Source organism: Canis lupus, chromosome 17 (genome assembly GCF_003254725.2).
Source record: "Canis lupus dingo isolate Sandy chromosome 17, ASM325472v2, whole genome shotgun sequence".
In the NCBI taxonomy this organism is placed as follows: Eukaryota; Metazoa; Chordata; class Mammalia; order Carnivora; family Canidae; genus Canis; species Canis lupus.
The window spans coordinates 29579752-29602641 of NC_064259.1; the positions used below are offsets into that span (position 1 = coordinate 29579752).

Consider the following 22890-nt stretch of genomic DNA (forward strand, 5'->3'; position numbering starts at 1 on the left):
GAACTAAAGGCCCCTTAAGAGAGGGGCCTCCAGGGGCATCTGGGTGGCTCAGTCAGTTAAGTGTCTGCCTTTGGCTCAGGTCATGATCCCAGGGTCCTGGGATCAAGCCCCATGTCCCATGCCAGGCTCCCTGCTCAGTGTGGAGCCTGTTTCTCCCTCTCCCTCTGCCAGCTGCTCCCCCTGCTTGTGTTCATTCTCTGTCTCTCTCTGTCAAATAAATAAATAAAATCTTAAAAATAAAAAGAATGGGGCCTCCTTAGGGTCTAATGCAGGAACATACAGAGAGTAGATGAGCAATGCATTTTCCTTGAACTATGAGGACAGGATTTATTCATTTACTTCAGTGCCGAGTTGAAATTACATTTCCCCTAACAGTAGGTTTGAGATAGCTACCACAAGTACTTCGATCTGTAGTGAGAGATAGAGGAATCATTCTGGGAAGACAAAAAAATGTACATCATTGGGAGGGCTGTCTTACACTCAAACACCAATTAGGCATATTTCTAATAGTATCTGCCTATGCTTTTATGTGAACCCAAAGCATGAAAGAAATGAAAAGCCCAGTATGCCACATTAGCAAGAGTGTCCCCTTTGGACAGCTAAATGGCCTTTCCTCAACAAGCGAACAAACAAGTCTGAGCTCAAAAACTTCAAATGTTGTCATTATTATTAAATTCACATTATTTATATATAAATGTTACTGAATTATCATTATTATTTGATCAACTTACTTTGTTATTTATATTTAATTATTATTCAGAAAAATGAAATATCCATGCCTACTGAATGACCAGAATCAAGCTTGGCAATAAGATTCATACTTCAGCTTTGCTCCTAGGGAAGTGCCTGTTAAGCACTCTTTGAATTTTGCATCCATTTCCTGGTTCTGAGTCTCACTGAACAAATTTTTCCAATCGCCAACTTCACCTGCAACACACACAAAAAACAGACCCAGACGTCTGTTAGAGTATTTCTTCCTGATTTTTTTTAAGCTACTATATTTTACTTTTATTTTTATTTTTTTTTTTTACTTTTATTTTTATTTGGGTATGGTTGACATACAATGTTACATTAGTTTCAGGTGTATTACATAGTAGTTCAATAACTCTAAGTTATGCTGCGCTCACCACAAGTGTAGCTACCATCTACCACAATACACACCATTACAATACCATTGACTGTATTCCCTATGCTGTACCTTTTATTTTTTAATTTTTTAAAGAGATTTTATTTATTTATTCATGGGAGACACACACACAGAGAGGGACAGAGACATAGGCAGAGGGAGGAGCTGGCTCCATGCAGGGAGCCCGATGTGAGACTCGATACTCCATCCTGGGACCCCAGGATCACACCCTGGGCTGAAGGCAGGCGCTAAACCGCTGAGCCACCCAGGCGTCCCAACGCTGTGCCTTTTAATCCTATGACTTATTCACTTCATAACCGAAGACTAGTACCTCTCACTCGTCTTCACCCATTTTGCCCATACCCCTACTCCTATGTCTCTATATTTTACCATTTTTCAGGGCAACATTTCACTTTGAAATGTGAAAATGGACACATGAAGAAAATTAGTCTTAAGAATGAAAGTAATTCTCTTGTAAAACTAACAGCATCCACTGGGACTTCCCCATCGGTGGCATGGTATGCTCTCTTTACATTACTTAGGGGACTGTAGGCTTCAGTAATCTCCTATCCCCCACCCCCAACTCTGGGGACCTAAAAGTCCTTTTTTTTTAGTCATTTGTTTTCCTCTGTGAAAGTATTTCTTAAATACTTTAGTCTTTGAGAAGTCATCATTTTACAGCAGATTTTTTTTTTTTTAAGATTTTATTTATTTGGGAGAGAATGAGAGAAAGAGCACAAGCAGGGAAGGGGCAGAGGGAGAGGGAGAAGCAGACTCCCCACTGAGCAGGGAGCCTGACTGAGGCTTGATTCTCCAGGCCCTGGGGATCATGACCTGAGCTGGATCATGACCTTAACCCACTGAGCCACCCAGGCGCCTCTTATGGCAGGTTTATATCAAGACCTCAGATACTGAAAATTTGTCAGGAAGTTACCATTTTGCCTGAGATTAGGATATGTTTTTCTATTGCTTTTAAAAGTACGGGAAGTTACTTCTTTCTTTAGAGTCTTTTGGTGATTTGGGTTGAAGTTGCAAAGTTCCTTGTAGGATAGCCATTTGTAATGTATGTTTATAAGGAGTGTTTAAAGACAGGAAGAAATGCTTAGATATATGAAGAGGGTAACATAAAACACAACTGTTTACGAATGTCATCCACTACATAAAACATCACAGAGTAGGGTGGAAAGAAATATGCCAAAAAGTTAAACATGCCTCTGGTGGGAGAAATGTGGGTAATTTCTAATGCTTTTGCACCTTTTCTCATGCTTTCTGAATTTTCTACAGGGAATATGTAAAATTTTTAAATTTTACTTAATTTTATAATTTTTCTGTTCTGAATAGTGCTCGATTAACAATGTACAAAAAAAGCTCTTTTTTCCCCCCTCCTTCAAGGTTCATTAAACAAGGCATTAAAATCAGGGATAAAGTCAGGAATCAAACCAAAGCCAGATTTACATTCAATGTTCCATTCACAGTGGGGATTTTTAAACGGGTCTTCATTAGATAAAGTATAGTAGAGTCAGGTAAACCTAATATCAAATCCTGACTCCATCAATTATTAGCTGTGACAATGGACAAATTAATATCCCTAAGCTTTGGTGCCCATGTTCATAAAATTAAGGAATTTATATATTTATATATACATATATATATATATATATTTTTTTTTTTTGCTATGTACACCTAGCAAAAGGTCTAACATACAATAGATGCCTGATAAATAGTAGTTGTTGTTATGTGTGCTGCCTCTAAACCACGTTATACTTCCATTGTATATGCAATTTAAAAGCCTGGTAATTTCTAAGCTATATTATGATAAATTTCCATTAGAAATTAGAATGCTGAAGCAAGCAGCACAGCTAATCAGTGTCTAGATCTGCACTGACCAGTACGGTAGCCACTAGCTATATGGGCAACTGAGCTTTTGAAATGTGACATAAGCTGAATTTTAAATGTTATTTAATTTTAACCAGCTTAAATTTAAATTTAAAAACAGATACTCAATTCAGGTATTGGAAACTTTTAAATAAGTTTGATGTAAGTTGGGTGTATGAATCTTTTTCAACCTAAGTTTTAAAAATCTAAAATTAGGGGCAGCCCCGGCGGCACAGCGGTTTGGCACTGCCTGCAGCCCAAGGTATGATCCTGGAGACCTGGAATCAAGTCCCATGTCGGGGTCCCTGCATGGAGCCTGCTTCTCCCTCTGCCTGTGTCTCTGCCTCTCTCTCTCTCTCTCTGTCTCTCATGAATAAACAAACAAACAAACAAATAAATAAATAAATAAATAATAAAATCTTAAAAAAATAAAAATAAAAAATAAAAGTCTAAAAATATGTCAAATGACTGAGATAGCTATCCAATACTCATTATCTCCTCCTTCTTATTAACAAAACCCTGATTTTAATTTGGTAATAATGTGCTCACCTAAAAAAAAAAAATCAGTTTGCAGCCAACAGGCAGTGAGAGGTGGCCTATAAAGTGTACCAAATCGCTGATGAGGCTTCTTGCAGAGTTCTTTAAAAGGACCTACTCAGCTAATACACGTGATTCTATCTATTGCCATTCCCTTCTTATTTTAATAAAACAGTCCTTTAATTTTAATGTAATGGCAGAGTTCTGGCTGCTGTCTTGGCATCACAAAGTGACAGGCAGGAAGGTAGAAGGGACTTAGTACCCTAAGAGATTTGGGGTATTGTGGAGCTGCCAGTCTAGTTCTGAACTGTATTCAAACTTCTTGTTGAAGGAGAGAAAAATATAATCCTGTCTTAACTTAAAGTCAAGTTATTTGGGTTACCTATTCCATGCAAATGGGTGGGTGTCCCAGAAACCAGTGTGACTTTACCTTTGCGGAATAAAAAGGGGCCAACAGCACCATGTGTTTCCTGGGACTTTGCTCGCATTGCTTGGAAGGTACTCTGGGCTGTGATGGTTTGAATCTGCTCCCCAGTTAAAGAGAATCCAAGGAAGTCGGCAATTTGTTGTATTCCCGCAGCCAGGTTCTGAAAACAAAATTTTCAAGGATAAACTTCTTTTTTATGGGAATCAGGCCATAGCAAAGACAGGCTTCTTAGCCAGAATGGATTTATTCAGCCTAATTCTCTAACTCATCTATTTCTCTCTTTTTTTAGACTTCCTTTGATACTTCTGTATCAATATTCAATATATTCCTACATGATATTCTGTATTGATTTTACTTTGTAGTTTCAATGTACGACTCTTACTGAACTCTTCAGGATACAAATAATGATAGTAAGCATTAAGTAGTAGGTAAGAATCTCATCAAAGATGATACTCATTTTATTAAAAAGTACCAGTCTAGGGATCCCTGGGTGGCGCAGTGGTTTAGCGCCTGCCTTTGGCCCAGGGCGCGATCCTGGAGACCCGGGATCGAATCCCACGTCGGGCTCCCGGTGCATGGAGCCTGCTTCTCCCTCTGCCTGTGTCTCTGCCCCCTCTCTCTCTCTCTCTGTGACTATCATAAATAAATAAAAAAAATTTTTTTAAATAAAAAAATAAAAAGTACCAGTCTAGATGAGCTGAGGAAATTAATATAATTGTATGTGCTCATTCCAGTTCTCTTTATTTCTGAATCCTATGTTTAATTCCATCAAGAAAGTCTAATTTTTAGGGGTGCCTAGGTGGCACGCCCTGCCTTTGGCTCAGGGCGTGATCCCGAGGTCCTGAGATTGAGTCCTGCATCAGGCTCCCCAGATGGAGCCTGCTTCTCCCTCTGCCTATGTCTCTGTGTCTCTCATGAATAAATAAATAAATTTTTAAAGTATAATTTTTAGAATCATAGAAACTAGAAGGAGTCTTGAAATTTATTTTGTCTAAATACTCTTGTAAATCATGAACCCCCTCAGTGATATCCCTGACTAATGAAGGTTCAAAAATCTCCTAGAATAGTTTCTTAAGCTGTGTTCTACAAAATACTGATTTACTTCAAGGTGGTTATGGATGTTTCATGAAAAAAAAAGAAAAGAAAAAGTTGAGGTCAAGTAAATCTGGAATCCTTTCAGTTAATAAAGATAACCTTTTTTGTTTGTTTGTTTGTTTGTTTGTTTGTTTGTTTTTCCTACAGGAACTCTCAATCTTTAGTAGGTCATCTTGCAATGTGAATGTCCCAAAGGAGTAGCAGTCCCCAAATCAGTTTGAACAGGCAAACTCTAAGCAAGAATTATTAACATCTGGGCCACAATGACATTCCATGAAACACACATTTTAGAGACATTATATTCTAGACTAGAAGGAGAACACACTAAATTGGTATGTTCTTTCATGTTACATAAATGCACTCTAATAAACAGAAGCTATGGCTTCAATTATCCTTTCCTTTGATAAGAATGTCAGGGGAGAGTGATGTTAAGAACTCCCTTCCCACTAGAAAGCATCTGACGTACTCCCTTCTTTTTAACATACTTTCTTCACTGGTGTTCCAGGACTCTGGCTTCCCCCCTGTCTCAATAGCCACTCTGTCTCCTTTGCTAATTCCTCCTGTTTCCCAAACTCTCTCTATGGGGGACTCAGGGCTCAGTTCTTGGTCTTCTTCTCTTCTCCATCCCTTCTTTTCTTCCACTTATAAACATGGGTATGTAATCTCATGGCTTTAAATGGCATCCATGTGCCAAATTATATACAGCCCGGAACTCTCTCTGCATCCAAGACTTTCATACCCAACTGACTACTTGACCTCTCCATTTGATTAACTGATAAACATCTTGGACTAAGCATATCCAAATCCAAACCCTTGATGACAACTCAATCCTCTCAGTTGGTCAGGCCAATAATTTTGGAGTCTTATTTGACCTCTCTTTTTCTCTCACCACTCTTTCTCCAGTTCAGTCCAACAGCAAATCCTATTAGCTCTTCTTCAGCATATATTCAGAATTCAACCACTTATCACTTCTACTGCCCCTTCTTTTCTGAGCCACCATCTTCCTTTGCGTGGATTACTGCAGTACTCTGCTCATGGGTTTCTCTACACTATCTTTGCTTCTCTCTAGGATGTTCTCATACACCAACTAGAATGAACCTATTAAGAACATATCAACCCCTATCACTCTTCTGCTCAAATCCTACAATGGCTTCACATTTTACTCTGAGTGAAAGCCAAAGTAATTTCAATGGCCTGGCACATGATCCCCATACTTCACTCTACCCTACTTCCTTGCCTCTATTCTCTCTCTCTTTTTTTAAAGATTTATTTATTTATTCATGAGAGACACAGACAGAGAGAGAGAGGCAGAGACATAGGCAGAGGGAGAAGCCCACAGGGAACCCGATGTGGGACTCGATCCTGGATCCCGGGATCACGACCTGACCCGAAGGCAGGCGCCCAACCGCTGAGCCACCCAGGTGTCCCCCTTGCCTCTATTCTCATTGGTTAATCTCCCCTGGTTCACCTCTACTGACCTAAGCCACATTCACCTCCTTCATGTCACTTAACCATGCCAGGAACACTTCTACCTCAGGCCTTTGCTTTAGTTAATTCCATATGCCTAGAAAGCTCTTATTCCAGCTACCTACTTGGCTCACTCCCTCTCTTTAGACCTTTGCTCAGATCACATCCTTTCTATGAGGTTTCTGACAACTACCCTATTTTATACTAGGATCTGCCCAGCATCCCAATTCCCCACCCCTGGCATTTCCAGTTTTCCTTAATCAGCTATGCCATTTCTTTCTTCTCACATATTTTAAACATTAAAAAAATTATCATATTTATTATTTATCTTTCTCTCTCCATGCCTTCTTCAGCTAGAAGGTAAGCTTCTCCAGGGCAGTGCACTTTGGTCTGTTCATTAATGTATCACAAGGGCTTAGAACAATGCTGTGCGCTCACTCACTCACTAAATGTTCATGAATAAACAATTTAAAAAATAATATCACATGGAAAAATAAATTCAAGTCCAAATGCATGTTCAATTAAATCTCAACTGAAACCTACCTATTATTTTTACCATTCTTAAATTGAACTATCTATCATAGCAGGAAAATAAAGCAGCCACTCTTAGTAATAAGTTGCTATGCATTGTTTTATTTATGTTAAATAAATGGTGTAAGCCCCTATGCACTGTTTCTTTCCCCTAGCACTGTCCCATCTATTTGAAATATTATTTTTTTTAATTGAATACAATACTCACACAACCAGACATTAAAAGAAAATATTCTGTTATATTTTACAAGAAATCTTGCTATAGAATGTCAGTAATCATAATCTCACCTTTTTCAGGTCTTCATATAATATGAACTTAATATTTTCATCATCAAGATGTTTGTTCCAATTAATGGCAAAATCAAAGTAGCTTCCCCAAGAAACTAAAAACACAGGGGAAAAAATTCTTAAGGAATTTTAAATAACTGAGGTTAAAGAGATAGATGGTTAATTTATGCTCCAAAATATAAATTGTACATACGTGTATATGCTCAGGTAAAATTTTTTAAAAGATTTATTTATTTATTTTGAGAGAATATACATGAGCGAGGGGATAGGGAGGGGCAGGGACAGAGACAGAGGGAGAAAGAGAAGCAGATTGCCCACAGGGTGCAGAACTTGCTACAGGGCTTCACTTGGGCCCAGTGGGGAACTCAACTGGGGGCTGATTCTCACAGCCCTGAGATCATGACCTGAGCCTAAATTAAGAGTTAGATGCTTAACCAACCGTACCACATAGGCATCCCTCTTTTTGGTTTTCTTTTTTTTTTTTTAATTTTTATTTATTTATGATAGTCACAGAGAGAGAGAGAGAGAGAGAGAGAGGCAGAGACACAGGCAGAGGGATAAGCAGGCTCCATGCACCGGGGGGCCCGACGTGGGATTCGATCCCAGGTCTCCAGGATCGCGCCCTGGGCCAAAGGCAGGCGCCAAACCGCTGCGCCACCCAGGGATCCCTCTTTTTGGTTTTCTTAATGTAACTATAGGAACCTTTATATTGGGGCACTTGGGTGGTGCAGTTTGGCTGCAGGTTTAGGTTCAGCTCATGATCTCAGGGTCCTGAGATCCAGCCCCTGCATGGGCTCCATGCTCAGCGGGGATTCTGCTTGAGATTCTCTCTCCCCTCTGCCTCCCGCCCCTGGCTCACATGTGTGCACTTGCACTCTCTCTCTCTAATAAATAAATCTTAAAAAAAAAGAAAGCAAAAAGAAACAGGTGAAATTAATTTTTATATTTTGTTTAACCAAATATATCCCAAAATACTATCATTCTCAAAAGTATTCAACATAAAAAGTTATTAAGAAAACATCATAGCCAGTGGGCATTTTACACTTATAGATAATCTCAATTTAAATGCTAAGCTTTTTATAAAAAATAATTGATGTATTTTTAGACTTTAGGTTGAAAAAGTAGATTCATAAACCCAACGTGTACCAAACTTATTTAAAAGTTTCCAATACCTGAATTGCGTACCTATTTTAAAATTTAAATTTAAACTGGTTAAAATTAAATAACATTTAAAATTTAGCTTCTCAATAGCACACATCACATTTCAAGTGCTCAGTTGCCCGTATAGCTAGTGGCTACCATACTGGTCAGTGCAGATCTAGATACTGATTAGCTGTGCTGCTTGCTTGCTTGAGCAACTCCCTAAACCGTTTTGTATTTGGTTTCCTCATCTGTAAAATGGGGTCGTTAGAAGGTTTAAGTGAATTGACACATATCAAATGTTTAAAATAGTGCCCAATTAATACTACCCACTCACCAAATTTTAGTCATTATTACTGTATCATTAATAATAGCAATATTCATATAATAATTTCATCATGAAGCCCTTGCTTTTAGCCAGGCTTTTTCTACTCATTTTACTTGTTGAAGCAAACACTGTAAGTTTTGTACCCAATATCCAATACAGTCCTGTTTTTATTGCTAACCAAACTCTGATTACTTGGGTCTAATCCAATTGTGAGGATGTTGGGTCTTATTTTTCAGCCTTCCTTAGAGCTGTGGTTGGTCACAGGACATGGTTCTGGCCAGCAAGACACAAGCAGGAGTCTGCTAGAAGGTTTCTAGTAAACCTATTGCTACCTTGATGAGCAGAGGCTTCTTCATGAACTGAAGGGGATCCTTGGAGAGACAGTAGCCAACCTTAGAGTATGTTGCAAAAGGCACGAGGGAGAGGCCAAGAGAATGTCAGAGGTGTTGGCCCAACATCACTGGGCAGCTGAACCAGCTGCCTCCCTTCAGACTTCTTGCTTAGTGAAAAAAATAAAACCCAATCTGTTTAGGCCACTGTGGTCAGTTTTTCTGTTCTTCCAAATGCACTATTAATTGATACCTTTTATCTTTCAGTGTTTAAAGCAATCCCATATGATAGGTACAATTTTTATACCTGTTTTGTTGATGGGGAAATAGAAACCCAGAGAAGCTAAGAAACCACGTCAAGGTCACACAGTTAGTGAGTTATGGTTATTGTCGAATATGACAATGTCTGACACCAGAGCTAGTGCTGCCAAACAAAACGCTATACTGTTCTACTTCCTGTAGGTCAGATATTCTTATCTTTACTTTAGAAGTAAAGAAACCAAAGTTCATAGCAATCAAATGTCTTGCTCAAAATCACCTAGGCATGAGTATTTGAATCTGGGTTTAAGTTCTAGCTCTGCTTACTGGGTATTATATAAGACTGATGAATCACTGACCTCTACTTCTGAAACTAATAAAACACTGTTAATTAAATGGATTTACATAAAAATTAATTAATTAGTTTAAAAAGTTCTAGCTCTGCTACTTAATGGCTGCATGACCTTCTTATGTCTCTATTTCAATCTTTATAAAATGGGGGCAATAATAATATTATCCTTGTAGGGTTCTTATGAGAAATGAAATTTTAAAATGTATGCCAGGAATAGCATATAGTGCCTGGCATGTAGTAATTGTTCAGTAAGTGGTAACTATCTTATTCTCTCTAATATTAATTATTAATATATAATAATAAGCAATGAAGCCCAATCCAGACCCCTAATTCCAAACCTTGTATGTTTCCCAATACATTGAGCTTCCTCCATAAGTTGAATATAACAAATTTGCAAAGCATAAACTTTATTCAAGTTAAGCCCAGCACATTTTATCATTGTCAATCAAATAATTAGGCTGAAAGGGTAGATAGAGCAACAAAGATTCCCTATGATAGATTGTTCCAGAGATGACACCTTTCTCATTGTTAAATATTCTCTTAAATTATCAATGGGGTGCAGTTTCAGACTTGCCTTACTTTTTTTCCTCTCCTACACCCCAATCCCCATACTTCATCTTTGCTTAGGGGCCAATACTGACTGTACCCAGTATCCGTGCATGTGGTCGCTGTGCTAGTCACTTCTTTAAAGGTGGTCTTCTTAGAGTGACCTGTCAACAACTTCCCTTCCAGGGTTATCTGTCATTAATTTCTGCCTTCTACTACACTGTAAAACTCAAGAGGGCCAGCAGTTAAAGAAGGCATCTTTAATCTCTGGCCATTATACCCAGGGAAATAGAGTCACATGTACCTACAAGCAGTGGGACCACTGGCAAGTGATTTAACTTTTTTGATTGTGCAATCGTATGCAGGGGGCTACTACTGCCTTATTCATAGTCTGTTATGGTCTTAAAGAAAATTATGCATTTAGTATGTGAAGCATTAGTAGGCACTTATAAAATTGCAGTTATCAATAACTGGAGGTAACACATCAAGATTGTCTAATAAAGCTTATTTTCTTTCTGGCAAACAAATATCCTAGATGCGGTTGCTCCATGTCATGGTTTTCTCTTTTTTTTGATTCTTGTCAGTGTATGATATAAAGACATAGGTTAAATGAACTAGAGATGTTTTTCTATGTGATCCTTTGCCCTAGTCTGTTCTTTTTTAAAAAGATTTATAAATTTTATTTTATTATTATTATAAGTTTTTGTTTTTATTTTTAGTAATCTCTATCCTTAACATGGGACTCAAACTCACAACCCTGAGATCGAGTCCCACATCACACTCCCCACAGGGAAGACTGCTTCTCCCTCTGCCTTTGCTCTGCCTCTCTCTCTCTCTTTTATTTATAAATAAATAAAATCTTAAAAAATAAAATAAATAAAAGCGACTTTTTGGTTCCTGGATCCTCCTTAATCTTCTTTCTTTACTGTAGAGCACATTTGATTTTTGTATTTAATGTGGTCTGTGGTCATCTGTTGAAGTAACAATTCTTTTACCAACAGCTGTACCTTGTCCTTTCATGAACTGTCTGAAGAATTCATCCCAAGAGCCATAGCTTGGAATATCAGGGACATCATTGTGGAAATGGAAAAAAGATACTGCTGTATCTTTAGGGTTTCGAAATATCACCAATATCTAGGGAGAGAAAGTTAAGTCAATTTATTTAGGTCTATGTTTTGAATTTTGGAAAAGTGAAGGGGTGAGCAATATCACTGTGTACTCTTGTATACAACATAATTTTGTTAACATACAGAGAAAGAATGATGGTAAGAATTGAGAAAGAAAGGGTGGCGAATGGGGAAGTCTGACGAGAGGGGAAAAAGCAGAAGAAAAAGAGTAATGTAGCAGAGAAGTTTTGCTAATGAACTTGGTAAAACGGCATACATAGAAGATATCAACAAGGGAAAAAGAGCAAGCTCATTAGAATAGTCATAAGGGCACGATCTGGAAAGTTAAACTGCAAATAACAATTGCAAAATAATAGTAAGGAAAGTGAAAATAATATTCAGATTTGGTAGAAGAAGATCAAACAGTGATAAGAGTAGAAAATCCACCAATAGTTATGTACAGATGATATGAAGTTTGCCAGTCTATGTGAAATTCAGAAATAAAATTGTTTCAGACCTCAGGTAAATAATGCCCACCAGAAAGAACAACAACAACAAAAACAACTTCCATTTATTTTCCTAGATTGTACTCTTTTGTTAGACACTCTAAATATCTTAGTGGGATTCTGAAATCTATTCACTATAAAACAGATTTTGAAATATGTTCAATTTTAGTTTTAGATCCTAGCTGAAAATGCATTTGCTTTGAATGCAACTATAGCAAATATAGTTTCTGAACAACAGAAGAAATGCTAAATCTCATACTTCATTTACTAAAATTCCATAAGATGCAAACTTTATCACCTAGCTCTGAAAGGCAATATCTAGACATTGAAAAGTTCAAACTGAAATATGAGTAAGAAGGGATACTTACCTTGGCTTTATTCTTGAAGATGGACCCAGGTAATTTGTCATAATGGAGGTGAGTTGCCAAAATCCTTGGCGATGGGAACTGTTTCATTCTCTTAAAAACATACATAAGAAAGTGAAAGTGTGTGTGTGTGTCTTATGGTCACTTTTACATGTAGTATCTGAATGGTAGTTTCAAGCATTGCTATTGTTCCTTCTCCATTTCCTCATCCAGTCTTATTTATTTTTTTAGAGAGAGAGTGTGTGTGAGCGGGGGTGATGGGGAGAGGCAGAGGGAGAAAGAATCTTCAGCAGGCTCCACCCCCAGCAGGGAGCCTAATGCCTCGCTGAATCCCAGGACTCTGAGATCATCACCTGAGCCAAAACCAAGAGGATGGCTTAACCAACTGAGCCACCAAGGCACCACTCCTCCTCCAAGTTTTTATTTATTTTTATTTTCTTTGTGGGGACGAAGAATGGAGAAAATCATAAATAAATCATCCTTTTGGACTTTCTGGCAGGATCTGGCTTACCTTTTTTTTTTTTTTTTTCGGTCATTCTTTGAAAAGTTTACCTTTTCTCACAATCACACCAAATTCTTTGTGTTCAAGACAGCTCATAATCTGCAATCTACTCTTTGACTTAACTTGGCTCTCTTCTGTAATCAAGGTCTTTAACAGAAATACTCAAGTTTTTCCATAGTACCTCTGAACCTATTTTTAATATCTAGATTTTTCTTTTTCTAACAAAAACATTCCAGGGGTACTTGGATGGCTCAGTCGATTGAGCTTCTGCCTTTGGCTCAGGTCACGATTCCGGGGGCCTGAGATCAAGCCCTGCATCAGGCTCCCTGCTTGGTGGGGAGCCTGCTTCTCCCTCTTCCCGTCCCCCCACTCCTGCTCTCTCTTGCTGTATCTCATTCTCTTTCAAATAAATAAATAATTTAAAAAAAGATATTTTATTTATTTATTCATGAGAGACACAGAGAGAGAGGAGGCAGAGACACAGGCAGAGGGAGAAGCAGGCTCCATGCAGGGAGCCCGATGTGGGACTCAATCCCTGGTCTCCAGGATCACACTCTGGGCTGAAGGTGGCACTAAACCACTGAGCTACCCAGGCCACCCATGAATAAAATCTTAAATTTTTTTTTCTATTCAATCAAATATCCCAACAGAACCTGAAAGTGCATAGTCACTTAAATATCTGAGAAATATTTTACAAGAAATTCTTGTCAGTATAAGGAAGGACTCAGTCATTGATTCTTTGTGTATCTACTGCTGAGAATTTAAAAAATGAAGTTATCTGTTTAATCTGCCAGGGGTAAGGGTTTCATCTTAAAATCAGACATTTAGTACGTTATATGGGCTGAAGCTTCAAGTTTCATTTCTATGCTTGAAGAGGTCACTCACTCCTTGGTCACATTATTTCCAGTGATAAAATGATATTTAGACACTTAGAGCCTATTGCTCTCTAAAAGTTTCGTGGAGATCCCAGCTCAAGCAAGGGCAAAATGTAAAACGGCATTTTAAAAATTAAAAACAAACGATTTAAAGTCAGTGATATGGGCCCAAGTGGTGATGAATAGTCACAATTCTTGATTTACATCAAATTGCCCTAATTTTTAGTTTTGAATGTCACTTTTACATTCATTCACAGAAATCCTCTCAGGTAAGTATTATAACCCCCATTTTAGAGATTAACAACAGGCTTTGAGGTTTTAAGTGCTTTGTACAAAATCACACAGATGGTGATTTTCAGATTAAGTTATAGAATGCTGTTTCCACTACACTGCATGGTCAAAAATCACAAAAAGATATATGAGAAATGGTAAAGTTCCTAAATGGATTAGAAAAATATCCAGGGAGAAAATGAGAACTGTAACAAAACTGATATGCACATAATGAAATGGCAATGAAAATGTGATATGGCCAAACTATAAGCAATGTAAAGACTGGATATAGATATATCTTAAGAAAATATATGCATTTTATTTTATTTTTTAAAGTAATCTCTATGCCCAGTTGGGGCTCTAACCCACAACTCTGCTATCGAGTTGTATGCATTACCAACTAAAACACCCAGGCAACCCAGGAAAAAGATACGTATTTTAGGAAAATTTTCTGTGAAGTGAATAACTTAAGTGAAGCTCATCTTCTTACTGATTTCCATTTTATAATAGGGGTGCCTGGGATGCCTGGGTGGCTCAACAGTTTGACACCTGCCTTTGGCCCTGGGCGTGATCCTGGAGTCCTGGGATCAAGTCCCACATCGGGCTCCCTGCATGGAACCTGCTTCTCCCTCTGCCTGTGTCTCTGCCTCTCTCTCTCTGTGTGCCTCCCTCTCTCATGAATAAATAAATAAAATCTTTAAATATATATAATAGGAGTGCCTGGCTGGCTCTGTCAGTGGAGCATGTGACTCTTGAACTCAGGGTTGTGAGTTGGAGTCCCTCCTTGGGTGTAGAGATTACTTTATTCTTTTGGGAGCTTGGGGTCTTTTTGGGAGGGAGGGGAGGAGCAGAGAGAGAGAGAGGAGGCTCCATACCCAGAGCAGAACCCTATGTGGGGCTTGATGTGGGGCTCAATCTTACAACCTTGAGACCACGACCTGTGCCAAAATCAAGAGTCTGAAGTTTAACCAGCTGAGCCACCCAGATGCAAATGTAGAGATTACTTAAAAAAAATAAAATATTTGGGGCGCCTGGTGGCTCAGTCATTTAAGCATCTGACTCTTGGTTTTGGCTCAGGTCATGATCTCAGAGTTGTGGGATCTAGCCCCGTTTTGGGCTCTTCGTTCAGTGGGGAGTCTGCTGTGTGTTTTCTCTCTTTCTCTACTCCTCCCTGCCCCACACACTCTCTCTCTAAAATAAATAAATAAATATTTTAAAAGATATATTTAGAATAAAGGCTCATTGCATAGAAAAGTGTCTTTGTCCTAGGTCTGATGTAATTAAAATTAAAATGGGGGGGAAAAGTCTTTAAAAATACCTAAAATAAAGGTGCCTGAGTGGCTGAGCACCCGAATCTTGGTTTTGGCTCAAATCATGATCTCATGGGTTGTGGGATCCAGTCCCATGTCGAACTCTGAACTCAGCAAGGAGTCTGCTTAAAGATTCTCTCCCTCAAAACAAACAAACAAAAAAAAAAAAAAACCTTCAGGTATAGAGTTTACTTTTTTAAAAACTTGGAAAGCTGGGGAAACGTTAGCATAAATTATAGAGGTGATGCCAAACACCCTTTTTAGAAAAAAAGTTATGCAATGGCCTGGATAGGAAAAAACAGGAGGGCTTTTCATTGGCCCATCCTTTCTTGCCTAGGAAAAAGCTTCTTAAACTCCTGTCCACACATCCTGAGCCAGTCCTGATGGCCAACATCTGGGTCCTGATGTGGCTGCTAGCACCTTGGATGCCTCCTGAGGTTGCAGGCAACCCCCAAGTCTGTCTGCGCATCTTATATGCACGTGATTTTCTGTGACCCCATTCCATGGAGATGGGCTTCCTTCCACCTAAGATCCAATTTTCAGTTTCTGTCATCATGCCAAGTATCTCCAACATTTTCCAGAAACCACTTCCTAAGTCTCAATCATATGACTTAATTCTTAATCACTGAGTTCTTCTGTCTTCTTGTCGAGAATCTTGGTGGTAAACACTTCTCAAAGTTTTGCGGAAACTGTGGTTCCCCTTCCCAAATGCATTCCTGGTGTATCTAGGTGGGGCCAGGGAAGATCCTCCTCTCACCTGTCCTGTCCAAGCACTGAAGTCCTGAAGCAGATCCTTCCTTCCATCCTTTTCTTGCTTTTCTTGCCAGGGAACAAAACGTCCTGTCTCATACCTAAGCCCCACTTAGTTACACTGATAAAATGAGTAATAACATGTGGTAAGGTGAATTAGAATAGGTAGGATGACTGGTTAGAATCTTTACAAATGGGAGGCCTGGGTGGCTCAGCAGCGGAGCATCTGCCTTCAGCTCAGGCTGTGACCCCGGGGTCCTGGGATCGAGTCCCACATCAGGCTCCCCCACAGGGAACCTGCTTCTCCCTCTGCCTGTATCTCTGTCTCTCTCTGTGTGTCTCTCATGAATAAACAGATAAAATTTAAAGAGAGAGAGAGAGAGAGAGAGAGAGAGAACCTTTACAAACACCAGTGCCTTACCCTCTTAGCCACTGCTTCATCCTTTCCCATGTCCACCCTCCCCAGCCCCATACCCACTTACACACAATAGCGTCATCATGGAGGCAGGGGCATCAAAAGTAATGTCTTACAAAGAAAATTCTGGGGACTTCTGACATAAACTAAGGGAAGGATGATCCAGGTCTTAGAGGAACCCTCCTCTTGGCATCCCACCCAAGTCTCTGGACTTCAAGACAAAGCCTTTTTTTTTTTTTTTAAGATTTTGGTTTTTGTATTTATTTAAGCTTTTTTTTTAAGGTTTTATTCATTTATTTATTTGAGAGAGAGAGAGAGATTGAGAGTGTGAGTGGGGGTGAGGGAGTATCAGTGCAGGGAGAGAGAAGAGCAGACTGTGCTGAGGGCTGAGCCAGACTGGGGTCACACCTCTGTGATCATGACCTGAGCCAAAAACCAAAAGTTGGCAAGAGTTCGCCCTTTAGCTGAGTGAACCACTCAGGTTCCCCTAAGATTTTTATTTTTTAAGTAGTCTCTACACCCAAATGAGGCTCAAACTTAAAACTCTGACCTCAAGAGTCACATGCTCTGCCGAATGAGCCAGGCAGGCGCCCCAGGTTTTAATTTTTTTTCTTTAGCTTTCTTGGCTTACTTTCCCTCCTATTTTTCTTTCATATATTGTGCAGAGGTTCAGAAGCTCAAATTGGAACACTTGAATTCAAATCTTGGTGCTGCCATTTATTAGCTCCTTGACTTTGAGTATGTTTTGAATGGTTTTATCTTTTGTAAAATGGTGATGAGGTTATTTTGCCATGAAATGAGATAATCTTTGAAAAGTGCTGGGATTTTATGGCAAGCACAAAATAAGTAGCCATGATTATTAGTAGTGTACTTTCTCAAAACTTTAAAAATCCCTCAAATGGAAGATATCTTTCTATGATTAACTATAAGTTTAAAGGCTGTTTTTTTTTTTAAATGATTCTATTTATTTATTCATGAGATACACAGAGAGAGAGGCAGAGACATAGGCAGAGGGAGAAGCAGGCTCCCTGTGGGGGAGCTCCATGTGGGACTCGATCCCAGGACCCCAGGATCATGACCTGAGTCGAAGGCAGATGCTCAACCACTGAGCCACTCAGATGCCCCTAAAGGCTGTTTTGTACTAACCTGGTATTTTTCTGGGTCCCCACATTCAAGAATTGGGAATTCTGGATATTCATACTTCTTTTTAGATTCAGCAAATATCAATTCACTAATGATGTGGAGAATCCAATTCGAACCTATAAGAAAAATCAGAGAATCAAAGCTCATTAAGGAATCTTGATATAGCAAAGGCATGTTACTTTTGCATATAAGTCATAAAAGTTAAAACCTACAGCCATCCTGTGGTGTATACAATTGGTTCTTCTGCATTTGAAATAAACTGGGCTGTGGAAAGAGTTTTGTGGAAAGCAGTACTTACGTTAGTACAAAATCCAGGTTACCTTATTTTTCAGGTTTTTCCTTTAATAAGTGGCAATACTTCTTGAATCTATAATGTGTTCCTTACAGAACAATGTTACATTATAGAAGTGATTGTTTACTATATATCATGTATTATTTTACCATACATTAATGTCTTCTGTAGAAATCTATATAATTTTGATTTTACAAAACTCAGCATCAATTAATAGAAAATTATCAAATGAGGATGGCTTTAATAAACAGAGATGCAATGACAGTTACAAAAAATCAAAAGTAGATTGTGAGATTGTGTAAAATAGGAGCATTTAGATTCTTAATGTCTTATCTTCCACTGATGAATGACCATTGTAAAACTGGCTTGTGAAACTAAATGATTGATGATATTCGATCCTGAAAAGTAATAATGTGGAAAAGATCACATACATTATATACATGGCCATGCTTCTGTCTTTAGTTAAGAACCAAGATGAAAATATTTACTGCTCTCAGTGCTTGATACCAAATGGACTTTCCCGCATTCATCCTTCTGGTTGCTGGCCCCACCATGCTTCTCTTTCTGCATCCATCATTCATCAGACCTCCTCCCTTAGACCCTGAGGTTTCTAAATCTAGCAGTTCTGATTTCCCAGTGTTCTTACCCAAATTGGCCATCCTCCTCACTGATTTCTGGCTAGCTTCCTGCAGAGATGAACTGTCCTCTCCCCACTTTGCCTTGCCCCCTGACCAACCTACTCACTATGAAGAAGTGCCCTTGTAGAAAATGATTTGTCATTTACCACACTTTGGATAAGATGCAAGCACTATGTCATCACTTCTGGCTTCAAAGGTGTCCAAGGCCTTGAAAGTTTCTGAGGTGCACATGGTGATTGGGTATGGAATCCCCTGATAAGTGAAAAACAAGTGAGAAAGTGCAGTTTCTTTTGATTTTTCCAAAGCTTCGTCAATATAGTCAATAAATTTGGACTTATTGGCCATGCTGGCTGCCGCTGATGAACGGGTTCTGTGGTTGTCCAGAGGCAGCGATGGCTTTTAACGGAGTTTTTCAGGAGGTGGAATAAAGGGCTCCTCCCATTCACATGAGAAAGAAATCATTTAATTCTCATCCCTCCTCCCCCCACCTGCCTTTTTGCATGCCCACCTCTGACAAAAGGCAAACCACAGGTGCAAAACAGCCTGAGGATCAGGGAATATTACCCCAAGGTTGATTATATTACCATTAGAGACAATCCTCCCAAGGAAAGTAAGAATAGAATCTCTTACTAGAGGGTTGCAGATATTTTCTATCTAACAAATAGTTATTTAACCGAATCAGACATACAATTTTCCATCACAAAGTTGAGGAGATTTTGCATGTCTACAGAACATGTCTTACTGAGGCAGTTGGGTAGATGCCAGAGAGCAACTTTTAATCTCCATTTTGCAGAGCGGAAAGAACTGACCAGAGAGGGTTCCTAGTTAGGTAGGTTTTGGGGTTTCGTTATGTTTGTAAGAATGTATTTTTTAAATGTTTGTAAAAAGGTAAAATTGGAATATCTGTCTTACTATTTTTATATTTGCATACAGCTCTTCCCCCTTGAAGATGTTATTACTTACATAACAATGGGATGCTATTCACTGTAGGTGGGAAGGGTGTGTATTTCAGAATCTCCCTCCCAAAAAAGAAAAAACAGTAAGACTGGACTCCCTGCCAAGCTGCTTAGTGCGATTGTCCCTTACATTATAGCCTTTGTTTTCCTGGGAAAGGTAGAATTTAAGGCATTAATTCAAATGCTGCTGTTGTCTTTTGCTTGCTTCTTAGTGAGTAAAATGTTAAAAAAGACAATATGCCTGGATCTTGTTTTGATACTAATGCCTGTAATTATAGGAGGATTGGCAGGGGTGAGGGGGTGTTGTTTGGAATTGGTAATGCTTGAGCTCTGATTCTTCCTTAGTCTCCCTAGGCTCAGGGCAAGCTTCTCAATCTTATGGTTCTGGCTACTTGACTCTTATTTCTTTTTACGATTTTATTTTTTAAAGTATTCTTACACCCAGTGTGGGGCTCGAACTCACAACCCTGATATCACGAGTCCTGCACCCCACCAACTGAACCATTCAGGTGCCCCCCACTTGACTCTTTTTTTAAAAAATATTATTTATTTATTTATTCATGAGGGACACAGAGAGAGAACCCCCACTTGACTCTTAATTGTCTACATGCACGGCAGAGGGAAACTGCATGAACGATCGCATGATAACCTACATTATATATTTGCACTGGTGTGCTTTTGAATGCAGATGGGCCTCATGTTCTGTGCAATCTCAGCTTCCAATTAGTTTCTGGATCCATCCAGGCCTGAGATAAGTGGTGGGGGACCTCTTAGACGACACTACCCTGACTTGGCTCATGTTCCTGGTGGCAGCACAGGCATTTGTTTAAAGCTGCTTTCCTTGAGATGAAAGACATTGTTCCCTTTTAATTTTTTTCTTATCATTTTTTTCCAGGCTATGGACTTATACCAGAGAGAGAGAGAGAGAGAGAGTTCTGGAAATAGAGGGGCGTGATGCCTGGGTGGCTCAGTCGGTTAAGCATCTGCCTTCAGCTCAGGTCATGATCCCAGGGTCCTGGAATAGAGCTCCACATCGGGCTCCCTGCTCAGGGGGCAGACTGCTTCTCTCTCTCCTTTTGCTGCTCCCCCTGCTTGTCCTTGCTTTCCTTTTCTCAAGTAAATAAAATCTTTTAAAAAGAGAGAGAAAGAGATTGAGAGAGAAAGAGGGAGTGTGAGAAAAAAAAAAACAAAAAACAAAAAACAAGTGACCAAAAATGTCTAGGGTGATTGAACTCTAGTCTGAATAGTAAAGCAGGGAGGCAAGGATCAAGAAGCATATGGCTCTTGGAAACAAACTGAGGGTTGTTGGAGGGCAGATGAGTGGGGAATGGGGTAACTGGGTGTGGGCATTAAGGAGTGTGCTTGATGGAATGAGCACTGGGTGTTATATGCAACTAAAAAAAAAAAAAAAAAACAAGGAGTGGCTGCAGTAGCAGCATATGGCTCTTGTGTGCCAGTTGGCCCAAGGCTGTTTATTAGGGGCAGGTAAATTGGCCCCTGCTATGCCATCCTCCTCTTTATGTAGTGGAGTACCCCTTCAGGATTAAGTTGTGATTTTCCCCCCTCTTCTTTAGCAAGAGAAGTGCTGTTTCATAGTGTGGTACAGGATTGAAATTTACCTTGGAATCCCACGTGTAGGGAAAGGGCGTAATTTCCTAGTATTTATTTATTTGTTTGTTTATTTATTTATTTATTTTTTATTGGTGTTCAATTTGCCAACATACAGAATAACACCCAGTGCTCATCCCATCAGGTGCCCCCCTCAGTGCCCGTCACCCAGTCACCCCCACCCCCCGCCTACCTCTCTTTCTACCACCCCTTGTTCGTTTCCCAGAGTTAGGAGTCTCTCATGTTCTGTCTCCCTTTCTGATATTTTCCTTTTTTTTTTTTTCCTTTTTCCTTTCCCCTTTATTCCCTTTCACTATTTTTTATATTCATTTCCTGGTATTTTAGAAGTTTATTAAAAACTGGTTTCCTGGGCAGCCTTGGTGGCGCAGCGGTTTAGCGCCGCCTGCAGCCTGGGGTGTGATCCTGGGGACCCTGGATTGAGTCCCGGAGTCCCACATTGGGCTCCCTGCATGGAGCCTGCTTCTCCCTCTGCCTGTCCTCTGCCCCTCTCTCTCTGTGTGTCTCTATGAGTAAATAAATAAAATCTTAAAAAAAAAAAAAAAAAAAAAACCTGGCTTCCTGGGACATCTGGGTGGCTCAGCTGCCTTTGGCTCAGGGCATGATCTGGGGATCTGGGATCGAGTCCTACATTGGGCTCCTGCTTCTCCCTCTGCCTGTGTCTCTGCCTCTATCTCTCTCTGTGTCTCTCATGAATAAATAAAGTCTTAAAAAAAACTGGCTTCCTTCTTTATTTTTTTAATATTTTATTTATTTATTTGTTTATTTATTTATTTATTCATGAGAGACACACAGAGAGAGAGAGAGAGAGAGAGGCAGAGACACAGGCAGAGGGAGAAGCAGGCTCCATGCAGGGAGCCTGATGTGGGACTTGATCCAGGGTCTTTAGGATCAGGCCCTGGGCTGAAGGCAGCGCTAAACTGCTGAGCCACCCGGGCTGCCCTGGCTTCCTTCTTTAGAAGTTGAACACCAGGAAGTCAGGAATGAAGTCTTAGTGGATGCTGGAAACATTTGGGGTCCAGGGCAGTTTATCTGGTGACACTTTGGCATCCTAGGCTGGGGGTGATGGAGAACCACTCCACTCCAGCACTAGGCAACTGGCAAGCGGGATTCCTACCCCCATTGCCCTTGTCTCAGGGACAAGGCTGCCAGAGGCTGCAGTTTTCCACTGCTCTGTGTCCTGTGGCCATCTGAAGGGAAGGCTGGGTCATCACCAAGTTCCTGGGCCTCTCTTTTCTAGTAGGTGCCTTTTGGTAGTAGGAGCAGTGGGTCATCTATCTCTGCAAACTCTTGTCAGGTGATTGAAAGAGCTTTATTTTGAGGATCCCAGACCAGTTGCTCTCTTTCTGTGGTAGAATGGAGAGCAGACTTCCCAGGTACTTACTAATGAAGAGATCCCTGCTGCCCTTGCTCTTACGACCACTACAGAAGACTAGGACTTTTTGGCCAACTTCTGTGCCTTGGGGATGACCAAGCAAGGGAAACTTCCTTCTGGCCACTTGCATCCCTTTGCTAGAGTTAGCAAATCAGAATCACACTGAGAATGTACAGCCTCCCAAAAGAGCCTTTGGGCTGCGTGCTGGAGACTCTCGGAGGAGGATGAACAGGACTTCCGAACTGGGGAGCTTGAGCATTTGCATTCTAGGGTTAGGGCTGGGGCAGGTTAGTTGCCCCTGCCTAGTGAAGCAGGTCTGCATTTCTAACAAATTCCCAGGTGATGACCATATTGCTGATTCTTGGAGACTATCACACTTTGCAGAGTGCAGAAACATAACTGAGCACAGGGTTTTCGAGTCAGCGTCCTAAGTTCAAATCCAATTTTGTCTCTTGCTAGCTC

General features: G+C 39.9%; 1 protein-coding gene and 1 long non-coding RNA gene across 8 annotated transcripts in view; one reads left to right on the forward strand and one right to left on the reverse strand.

Moving 5' to 3' along the window:
• Nucleotides 1–20524, forward strand: part of LOC112664528 (uncharacterized) — a 52185-nt gene extending 31661 nt beyond the window's left edge. For 2 of the 7 annotated variants that reach the window (XR_003139798.3, XR_004806326.2), the window contains exon 6: nt 12508–12769. This is a non-coding gene — a long non-coding RNA (uncharacterized LOC112664528). The other 5 variants (XR_003139797.3, XR_004806325.2, XR_004806324.2 and 2 more) reach the window with 4 other exon arrangements.
• SULT6B1 (sulfotransferase family 6B member 1) lies at nt 728–18816 on the reverse strand. Its single transcript, XM_025454177.3, has 7 exons — nt 18618–18816; nt 17545–17657; nt 12280–12369; nt 11307–11433; nt 7347–7441; nt 3969–4125; nt 728–927 (listed from the first exon to the last, which is right to left on the reverse strand). The coding sequence occupies exons 1-7, from the start codon at nt 18814–18816 to the stop codon at nt 797–799; spliced, it is 912 nt and encodes a 303-aa protein (XP_025309962.2). The 3' UTR covers nt 728–796.
• Nucleotides 20525–22890: the final 2366 nt, after the last annotated feature.